The sequence below is a fragment of the Coregonus lavaretus genome, assembly GCF_964263955.1.
Source record: "Coregonus lavaretus genome assembly, chromosome: 30".
Taxonomy (NCBI): domain Eukaryota; kingdom Metazoa; phylum Chordata; class Actinopteri; order Salmoniformes; family Salmonidae; genus Coregonus; species Coregonus lavaretus.
This window is the reverse complement of record NC_140017.1, coordinates 31,152,105-31,163,182: the sequence shown is the minus strand read 5'-3', so window position 1 is coordinate 31,163,182 and position 11,078 is coordinate 31,152,105. Positions and strand designations below refer to the sequence as shown.

Below are 11,078 nucleotides of genomic sequence, written 5' to 3'. Positions count from 1 at the left end.
ATGTCTTTATGTGACAATGATAGGCCCCACACTTAAATTGAATTTGCTCTCAGGTGTAGAGGGGATAATTAACGTTAACGAAGGGTTCTCCCTGCGCGTGTATCCCCTGAGCTCCTTAATATTTGCCTGCGTCAGTCATTTCAGCTGTTTTGACGAAGCGTTTCAGGAACCCAGTGGCAATTTAGACAGATTAGGCTAGTGGCAGGGACCCCCCCCCCAAAAAAAAATTATACCTCTACCCGAGGTCGAACAAAACACAGACATATTTTTTCACATCTCTAATGTCTCCCATTTATGAAATGGTTGGTTGTGTCAAAATATTTTACTCAAAAACTAAACTCAAAAAGTGCAGACTAATGCCTGGCTGGAGGGGGGGATGGGCCACATAAACTAATGTAACCCAATATTGCAAGCACTGGTATTGCTCAAATTTGGAATACAAATAGTCAGTTGTCTGCCTTACATACACAAATAAACCGCATTAGAATATCTTAATGCATCTAGGAAATATAGACCAGTATACACAACTATCAACTCTGAATATTTATGATGAATATGGATATGTATGATGAACGTAAACTAAAATGTTTGGTAGCTGATTAATAGACAACTCTCCAAGTCAAATTGGCTCTCATTCAGTGCTGTATGGTCCTGCCTGACAAAATGTCATACAGTTACATGTATTTTGATGTTGTGGCTATTGTAACTGGCTCTAAGGAAAACAAGTGGTCTACTACGCTATCTGGAATACCAAGGGTCATTTTGCTATTTGATTTGGAATTTTAAGACCTCTTGAAGTATCAAACAAAAATATTAAAACATTATTTGATGAAAAAATATTTTTGGCCTTACTGCTATTAGCCCATACAAATGCATTGAACAACATGTTCACTACATGGAACAACAGATAGTCCCCCCAAAAAATCTAAAGGAGAGATATAAGAGATGTTTGTTGTTGTTTTTTTACATGTATTTAACCCCTTATTTTTGGCACTAAACAGTCTCCATATACTCATACTTGAGTAAAAGTAAAGATACCTTAATAGAAAATGACTCAAGTAAAAGTGAGTCTCCCAGTAAAATACTACTTCAGTAAAAGTCTAAAAGTATTTGGTTTTAAATATACTTAAGTATCAAAAGCAAATGTAATTGCTAAAATATACTTATTTATCAAAAGTAAAAGTATGAATCATTTCAAATTGTTTATATTAAGCAAACCAGACAGCACAATTTTTAAAATTTTTAAATTTGCGGATAGCCAAGGGCACACTACAACATGCAGACATCATTTACAAATGAAGCATTTGTTTTTAATGAATCCACCAGATCAGAGGCAGTAGGGATGCCCAGGGATGTTCTCTTGATACGTGCGTGAATTGGGCCATTTTCCTGTCCTACTAAGCAATCAAAATGTAATGAGTACTTTTGGGTGTCAGCGAAAATGTATGGAGTAAAAAGTACATAATTTTCTTTAGGAATGTAGTGAATTACAAGTAAAAGTATAAATATCAAAAATATAAATAGTAAGTAAAGTACAGTTACCCCAAAAAACTACTTAAGTAGTACTTTAAAGTATTTTTACTTAAGTACTTTACACCACTGTCCATATATACTTCCATTAATTTTTTCAACTGGTAACGGGGGACCTTCAGACGAGTCTTGTTAGGCCTGTGGGCAACATGTACGTGTTCATTAGAGTCTCACCTTTCCACAGAGGGGTCATATTAGTGTGTAGCCGAAACTGTTCGGACACTACGGACAGAAGTTGGCAGGTCGGCTGTACCGACTTCAGACGAGTCCCAAGATGCTTGTGGGGGCCGTAGAGCGAAACGAAGAAAACCATCAAGTTCGTGAGAGTCTCATCTGTCCATAGAGGGGTTAATGGTACTGTGGCAGCCATATTGGATTTTGGACTCCATTATGGATTTGGAGTCAAATCTCGGGGGCCCCCCCAACGTAATTGCAAAATGCTGAACATATAAAATCCACAGAGGAATCTTTGACTGAAAAGAAATGACAGTTTTCACTGTCTCAGCACACTTGTTTTCCATAGAGCCAGTTACAATAGCCACAACATTAAAAAAAACATGTAACTGTATGTATTTTTGTCAGGCAGGACCATACAGCACTGAATTGACTTGGAGAGTTGTCTATCAAAGATATTATCTGGTACTTTGTATGCTTTTTAGCCTGAAGTTCTGAAAGTAGCGCCCACAAGCCAAAAGTGGTCCCCGAAAAACGCGTACATTACGTCACATGTGCAGATATGTGCACCACTTCATTTCTCTGTCTCTTGCTCTGCTGTGTGTGGATCTTGCTAGCTGTCACTCATATGGAACTCGAATTGCTAGGGGGCTGGCCCACGTGGGGGAAAATGGCGCCCCACAGCAGCTAGTAAACAATCATTTTTCAAACTAGGGATTTCGGGGCTAATTGAGGTAAAACAGTAATTCTGCTCATAGATTATGCATGTATGAACTACAACCCCCCACCCCCTCCAGCCAAGCATTATTCTGCACTTACTGAGTTTAGAGGGTGTTTTCCTTAGAGCCAGTTACAATAGCCACAACATCAAAACACGTGTAACTGTATGTAATTTTGTCAGGCAGGACCATACAGCACTGAATGAGAGCACATTTTTTAGTTTACGTTCATCATACATATTCATATTAATGTGTGTGTGCGTGTGCGTGTGCATGTGTGCGTGAGAGAGAGAGAGACACACACACAGAGAGAGAGAAATAAAGATATCAAGAAAGAGAGGGAGAGAGAGAGAGAGGGAGAGAGAGTGCTGGGAGGGAGAGAGAGAGAGAGAAGAGAGCGAGAGGGAGGGAGAGAGAGAGTGCTGGGAGGTGGGTCGAAAAGCAACTCCACCTTTGCTGACCCATATCCTGAATAAGCTGATGAGCCTCTTAAATGTAACACCTTGACACCTCTCTCCTGCTGCCAGAAATAGGGGAGAAAAATGACGTCTCAGCAGAATACACCATGCAACTAAACATATAAAATCACCACACACAAATCATACTAATGAAATGAATGTGTACACATGCTTTCTATCGTGCAGTTTTGTCAAAAACTAGTCCATGGATACAAATAATATTGATTGTTGTCTAATCTGGACGATATGCTTATGGAATGGCTGTAATGTACATTTACCTGTCCTGTTCGGATGTTCAATAGGTCTTACCCTGACACCATCTGGTGGATTTTATATTACAATGCCTGATAAAGACAGGAGAATGTAAACTGGTGAATTAGGTCCCTGGGACAGCATTTAGGTATATGTACTTATCACAGTGTACTTTATCAGTGTTGAGGTAAATTGCAGGTTCGGACATAACACGTTTTAGTAACCTCTTGATTAAATGTTTGTTTATTCTTCCATAGTTGCAGTAGTGGCATAGCTATGGTGAATCGACCACAGCCAAGGTAAATTGAAAAATATATATTTTGAGGGAACTATCCCTTTACCTATAATCCCAAAATATTACTTAATGTCCACACGATGGCGCCAAGTGTACATTAGACTGGAAAAACAGACTTGCTCATACCAATACCAACCTCCAATCTGTATTGTAGCATTCACTTTCACCAAGTGGCACTGGATATTAATATCAACCCTACTTCGGCCCCCAATAGAAAAATCTGCTCAGCATGTATTCCCCCCATTTCCCAGAATTTCACCTCATCCTTTCATACCCATGGTCTCTGCTCAAATATACCGTTTTATTTTCAGGATATACAAGCTTTATAATGTGTATTTGTGTAATAAGGCCTAATAGGAATACAACATGTAGTTCGGTATTTTGATATATCACTTTAAGCTGTTTTCCAAAAAACATTTAACAAATATTTTCCATTAGCGTATTAAATGCTGCAGACAGGGAGAGAGAGAGATAGAGACCGAGACAGAGAGAGACCGAGACAGAGAGAAAGAGAGAGAGTACCATATTATACAATTGTAAATCCAGACACTCCACAGTGCATCACCCACACAACCAGAGCTGCTGCGCTTATCAGCTCAGTACAGATTAGTATAGAGGACTAGGCTGGGACTGTCTGTCTGTCTGGCCTGGTCCAGCGCAACTCTCTTGACCTGGGACAGATCATTCTGTCATGGGCCTGCTCACTCTCCCTCTCCTCTCTGGGGATGTAGCACTGAAAATACAACCTGACAGATTTGTTCCACTTCCCTTGGCTGTAGTGTAGTTGATCCCCCAAGATAGTTTTTGGATAGAGGTATATTTTGTTTACTTCGGTTATTTGATGGTCTAATTATGTTTTGTCAGTATTACCATAGGAACCCATTCATTCGGAATATGCCTAAAACACCACCTTAAAAACACTGCAATGTTAACTCATATTACAACAGTATCCCTTTTCTGAGGAAGTTGCCTGCATTAGATATTTAAAATGTCACTTTATTATGTTGTAATCCAATATATTTAGTTTTTATATTTTGATCACAAAAACAAAACTCAAAGTGGATTGTACCACAGGATGTAGCATATAGTTTTATAGGAGGTACAGTTTATTTAGAGTTGATTTAAAACAGAGGATACAGTTTCCATTGTTTGGAACACTTATCAGTTCACCCCCAATAAGGCAATGTCCCAAAAAGCAGAACACTTCTAAAACAGAAAGACAGCATTTTGATAAACCAGCGCTTCTAAAACATAAAAAGTGTTTTGTGAGATTAGCCTCTGTCTATACGACTATGCTTCCTTTGTATGGCACGCTCCTGATTTGAAACGCTTTCTCTTGGGTTGGATTGGGGGTATCCATCCATCTGTGCCACCACAGCTTTAAGGCAGTGTAAACCGAGGAGGGACAGGGTAGTGGACAAGGTAGAGATCAGGGTTATCAGAGTTTAGCTGTCCATCATCTGGGCAGGTACTCCAGTGGAAGGCCTGTGTGGTTGCTGTCCAGGAGAGCCTGGTCCACCGCACGGATCAGCCCATCTATCAGTCCTCTCATGTCGGGTGTGAAGGGGTCGAAGGTGGGCCGCCGGGCCCCGGAGCGTTTAAAGTGTCCATCCTGGTTGCTCTCGGCACACAGCAGTCTGTCCTCGGTCACTGTGGCGTTGAGGAAGGAGGCGATGGATCGTAGCCGGGGCACCAGTGCCGTCTGGAGTTCCTCGAAGTGGACCACTAGGACCCGCTGGCCGAACCGCAGCCAGTCCAGTACGTGGGATGCCCACCAGGAGGCGTAGCTGCTCACAAACTCAGGCCACTCTACAAGGGGGGGAGCATGGTATTGTGCAGTACTTTTCAAAAAGAACATCAACTCACACAATGCAGACAGACAAACAGACCCTCCCTCCTGCAATAAAAAAAAAACACGGTCCCAGAAGGTCTCCTACTTTGGCTGGTGTACTATACTGTACATGATTAATACAAGCCACAAGAAAACCCTGATTCCAGGCTGGCTGTGTACCTTTGGTCTTCCAGTGCTGATCAGAGGCGTATCCCAGATGTCCTGCACACTTCCTGTTGAACTCAGCCATGAGGGAACGGTACGGGCTCCTGATCAGCAGGATGACAGAGTCGTACTTCTCTATCTCTCTCCTCCCACTCTCATGTGTTTTCACACAGATGGTCCGACCACTCTTCCAGTAATCCTTCTCCCCTTTGAAGCCTACACAACACCAAGACACAGATACACAAACCTGGAAATATTTTTGCTTTTATCTTTGGCTGTATAAACCAAGCCAGACAGAGGGGTATGGATGATAACTAAAAAAAAGTATCTTAAATTCATTATGGACTAAGGCAAATAGCTGGATCTGCACAACAGATGGCCAAGGACAAAAGTGACAGATTTCCTAAAGTATGGGTGCCCTCTTTCCTATCCAGTGTAAACACATAGTGACTGTACAGTGTAGGAGCTGACCTCTGTTGTAAAGGGTTCCATCGAAGTAGTAGCTGCCTGTGTAGTATCCTGTGGCCAACTCTATGAGGTGTCTGACCCAGGTGTTGCCTGCTCCTGGGAAGCTGGAGAGCGCTACCAATGAACTGGACTTCTCTGGTAGGAACTTCCTCTCTGTGCATCTGGAGTCTGGGAGAGAGGAGTGTAACATTTTAAATTAAGTTGTACATAGTCTGCTCAGAAACATACTGAATTGCAGAAGACAAAGTCCAACAGAATTTGAGTGATTGATTTGACTTTGCGTGGTGCAAAGTGGAGTTTGGTGTCATGCCAAAGCAGTGCTTAAAATGATTTCACAAGGTCGGCAGTGTCACGCCCTGACTCAGGGGACTCTTATATGTTGAGTCAGGGTGTGTATATTCTTTGTTATATATATTCTATGTTGTAGGTCTATTATGTGTAGATCTATGTTGGCCGGTGTGGTTCCCAATCAGAGGCAGCTGTAGCTTGTTGTCTCTGATTGGGGACAATACTTAGGCAGCCTTTTGGCACTAGTGGGTTGTGGGATCTTGTCCCGTGTGAGGTTTGTTGTGTGTTACCTTAGGACTTCACGTGTCGTTGGTTTATTGTTTTGTCGTTGTTTATTCGTTCTAATAAACATGTATGCATATCACGCTGCGCCTTGGTCCGTCCCGTCAATCAACGAACGTGACAGAAGATCCCACCAGACCTGGACCAAGCAGTGGGCCGAGGAGGAGCAGAGAGGATGGACTTGGCAGGAGATAAGATAGGATCTGGCAAGAAAGATGGAGGCCCTGAAAGGGATCAGGGTGGAGAGGCAACCCCAATACATTTTTTTGGGGGGGGCACACGGTGTGGACGACGAGGCAGCAGGAGGCCGCGATAGGGCGGATCTGCTGGTTAGGTGAGGAGGCCACCAGATTACGGGGGCTATTGGTTCAGAGGGAGCAGGAGGTATTCGGTCAGAGGGAGGCGCTACAGGAGGCTAGAAGGGAGAAGGAAGGTGTAGAGGCACGGCGAGAGGAGCTGGTTAGGCAGCAGAAGGGGTTAATAAAGGAACCCAGTCCTGCTCCTCGCACCAAGCAAGTGGTGCGTGTCGCCAGACCGGTCCGGCCCGTTCCTGCTCCCCGCACCAAGCCAGTGGTGCGCGTCGCCAGCCCGGCCCGGCCTGTTCCTGCTTCTCGTACCAAGCCAGTGGTGCGCGTCGCCAGCCCGGCCTGTTCCTGCTCCTCGCACCAAGCCAGTGGTGCGCGTCGCCAGCCCGGCCCGGCCTGTTCCCGCTCCTCGCACCAAGCCAGTGGTGCGCGTTGCCAGTCCGGCCCGGCCCGTTCCTGCCCCTCGCAACAAGCCTGTGGTGCGTTTGTCCAGTCCGGCACGGCCCATGCCCGTTCCACCAGTGCCTGATCTAGTTCCGGTCAGCTGTTCCACTCCAGAGCCAGAGCAGTCCGCTCCACCGGTGCCTGATCAGCTCCGGTCAGCTGCTCCACTCCGGAGAAAGAGCAGTCCGCTCCACCGGTGCCTGATCCAGCTCCGGTCAGCTGCGCCACTCCGGAGCCAGAGCAGTCCGCTCCACCGGGGTCCAATCCTGCTCCGGTCAGCGGCTCCACTCCGGAGCCAGAGTAGTCCGCTCCACCGGTGCCCAGTCCAGCTCTGGTCAGCGGCTCCAGTCCAGACCATGACGTCAGACAGGGCCTGGCGTATCGTGGGAGGAAGGAGAGGGGAAGTAGCGCGCCGAGGTCCAGACCAGACCAGGGGCGCAACAGGGAGGCGGAGAGTGAGAGGTCGTCACGCCACGAGCGGAATGCCCACCCTGTTATGTTTATGTTGTGCGGTCGGAGTCCGCACCTTTGGGGGGGGGGTGTACTGTCACGCCCTGACTCAGGGGACTCTTATATGTTGAGTCAGGGTGTGTATATTCTTTGTTATATATAGTCTATGTTGTAGGTCTATTATGTGTAGATCTATGTTGGCCGGTGTGGTTCCCAATCAGAGGCAGCTGTAGCTCGTTGTCTCTGATTGGGGACAATACTTAGGCAGCCTTTTGGCACTAGTGGGTTGTGGGATCTTGTCCCGTGTGAGGTTTGTTGTGTGTTACCTTAGGACTTCACGTGTCGTTGGTTTATTGTTTTGTCGTTGTTTATTCGTTATAATAAACATGTATGCATATCACGCTGCGCCTTGGTCCGTCCCGTCAATCAACGAACGTGACAGGCAGTCCTGGATTTGAAGGAAGAATGCTTTTTTGGTTGTCTGACCGTGTTACCTTGGACAGGTGTCTGGTAGACCTGGTAGAAGTGCTGGAGGGTTGATGGTAAGGAGGCTTCAGTGGTGTTGATCCGTGAACAGTGCTCCTCCTCAGCCGGCTCATGGAGAGTGAAGTCAGGAGTAGTGTAACCACAGAAACAGTCCGGACTCCTCAGCATAGCCAGCGGAAACTCCTAGGCCAGGCAAATTTGGTCACACTTGAAACAAACTAAAACGTATAATGGGTTTATAGGGCATTCAAAAACTCTTCAAAAGCACATCGTAAATGCTGAAACAATTTATTTATAAGCAACGTCATACTGCAAAATGCTGGCAATGGCACCCTAAGGGTCCAACCTTGTTCATGCAGGTCTCTATGCAGGACTGGGAGGTGAGGTTGGGCTGGAGCACATGGACCAGGGATGTAGAGGTGCTGTTCTCAGGCTCCTTGAAGCAGCCGCGGTAACGCACGTTCCTGTCTGCAAAAACAGGAGAGGTATTTTGCACAGCTGCAATTCTCAGCCATAAGGCTTCAATACAGACACAGAACACACCTGCACATTCCCTGGAAGCAGAGCCCTAGACTTGTCTGTGTGGGTGTGTAACAAATGTGTGCTCTCCTGACAATGAATGCGATGCTTTATCAGCTTGACTCGATCTCCTGCTGTTCCCCAGCACTCAACATTGGACCAGGTCCCTCATACTCACATCTCCTCTGGCCTGGAAGCAAATCCTCCACCTTGAACACTGACAGGCGTCCAACACCTCCACACGGGGAGCCTTTCTCCCCTTTACAGTCCAAGTTACACTCCTCATCTCTCACACGCAGGCTGGTGATGTGGTTGCCACAGTAACACTCCGACCCGTACTCCAGACCAGCAAACTGGTAGCCACTGTAATAAATTACATTCAGATAGATCTGAAACTCTGGTAACAGTTTACATCAACTCAAAGTATTCACAACACATCCGTAATCATTAAACAATCTGGTTCTTCGTAAGAAACGTATTTCATATATTGATTGCTTAAAAAGTATTATTTTTCAACAGTAATGTTTTTTCTATAACTATGCTGAACCATGCGTATAACACGAGAACATACAGTATGTTAATATTGAATTCAACAGCAATGCAAATGCTGCACGCTCCGCTACCCTAGGGGTTAATTAGGGGAGTACCGTTTGTCTCGCTCCTTTTGCTCTGGTGCACAATTAATACTAACAGAGACTGAAGCAGTCTGCCTGCTTGTCGCTCCATAGTCCTTCACTGCAGATCACTCCATCTCTCCAACCCCCCTCCTCAACCCCTTCAACATCTGCCCTGGGAGACCAGAGGCTACAACACTCCTCACTGCTCCTCTCTACTCCTCTGCTCACACGTCCTTAATTCGGAGGCTTCAAATTCTCCGCCTGGGACAAGCCAGCTAGAGCTCCCGCAACTGTAGGTCTGTGCTTACACTCTTCCCCCCAAACCCTGTTCCATTACCAGTTAATACAAGTCAAGTATCGTGGAGCTCCTCAGGCTGAGCATATGCCTATGCTTTGCTAATTCTATGGTCTGCCTATCTGTGGGTACATTCCCGATACACAGATTCAGCACAGTTTAATCTGCAGAGATGATAGGATGGGAATGGGGGTTATATAATGTTGATGATATGCTCCTCCTGAGATGTGAAATACGTCCTGTGTTGTGAAAGATGTGATAATAGTGTGTTGAGGCAGGATGGAGCTCCACGTACCTCGCTGAGCAGGTATCCTGGCACATGGTGCTGGTCATTTTGCGGAAATCATTGGATACAGATCCCCTCAAAGCCCGCTCCTTGGAATTGTCCAGGAAGCAGCCCATGTAAGAACCTTGAGAACAAACAAACAAACATACATAAATCAGCAAAGCATTAGTTACAGGTTAAGTAGTCTGTCATTGTGTTATTTCATTTTGTCAACCACTTTTCAGGTAGCGTCTCCAAAACTTGAGGAGTTGCCACATAGCTAATTTATAGAATACAACACCCCTTCAGAATCTCCACTCTATATGGCAGAGAATTTTCCTAATTTCTGGGATAGGTAGATAGGTACCTTTGTGAGGCGCATTCCTCCTGGGGGTGCTCCTCTCCACCTGTGACATATCCTTCTCCGTCATCAGACTGTGGAACCAGCGGCGCCGCAGGTGTCGGATCTCCAGATTCCTCGACATGAGCCACCGTGCTCCAGTCCTGTCGTCCAATGGGCTCCCAGGCTGGTACCCCTGCCCCCTGGCCATGATCCGTGAGCTCCTGCCCCCGTAGCCTCCTACCCTCACGGGTGGCACCCCCAGCTCCAGGGCCCGGGGTGGTGAGGGTAAGGAGGGCAGGGAGGGCAGTGGAGGGCTGGTGGCCCCTCGCTGGGTCACCACCAGGCTGGCCCGTTGGAGCAGGAGGACGCTCCCGGCCATGATGTAGGCCACACCCAGGAAGAGCAGGAACAGCTGGGCCCTCCGGAGGAAACGCTGCAGTCTGTAGAGGGGCTTGGCCATCGATCCCCTCTTTATCTCAGCCTGCCGCTGGCTCCAAACGTATACAGAGCTCTGGTGTAAAGCATTCTATCCCAGTAACATACCCCCTTGTCTAGTCATCTCAGCAAAACGATTGTTGTGATCTACGTGATCTACAACACTTCTCACAGGGAGAGGAACAGGAATCAGGAGTTGGTAGACCCTAGTTGTCAGATGTCCTTAGATGTCCCTAGACCTTGATCCGCATGAGCAAGAGGTTCCGCTCCATAGCTTGTTGATGTACGTATCTCAACAGAACCTCTCGAGTCAGGATGATTCAGCCCACCTCCTCAGGAGCCAATGGAAGGCAGTCTGAATGAGGTCAAGGCTCAGCTTTCTCGTCTTATCCCCAGAGATGAAACTACAAATAAGAGACACAGGAGAAATATTGTATTATTGAGGCAGAGAGGTTTT

General features: G+C 46.2%; 1 protein-coding gene across 1 annotated transcript; it reads right to left on the bottom strand.

Moving 5' to 3' along the window:
• Positions 1-4,488: 4,488 nt before the first annotated feature.
• Positions 4,489-10,646, bottom strand: wscd1a (WSC domain containing 1a; the record flags this gene model as incomplete). The annotated part of the gene is made up of 8 exons (XM_084147719.1): positions 4,489-5,237; positions 5,440-5,640; positions 5,896-6,060; positions 8,156-8,330; positions 8,494-8,615; positions 8,845-9,029; positions 9,874-9,988; positions 10,211-10,646. The coding sequence occupies 8 exons, from the start codon at positions 10,644-10,646 to the stop codon at positions 4,885-4,887; spliced, it is 1,752 nt and encodes a 583-aa protein (XP_084003845.1). The 3' UTR covers positions 4,489-4,884.
• Between the last annotated feature and the right edge of the window lie 432 nt (positions 10,647-11,078).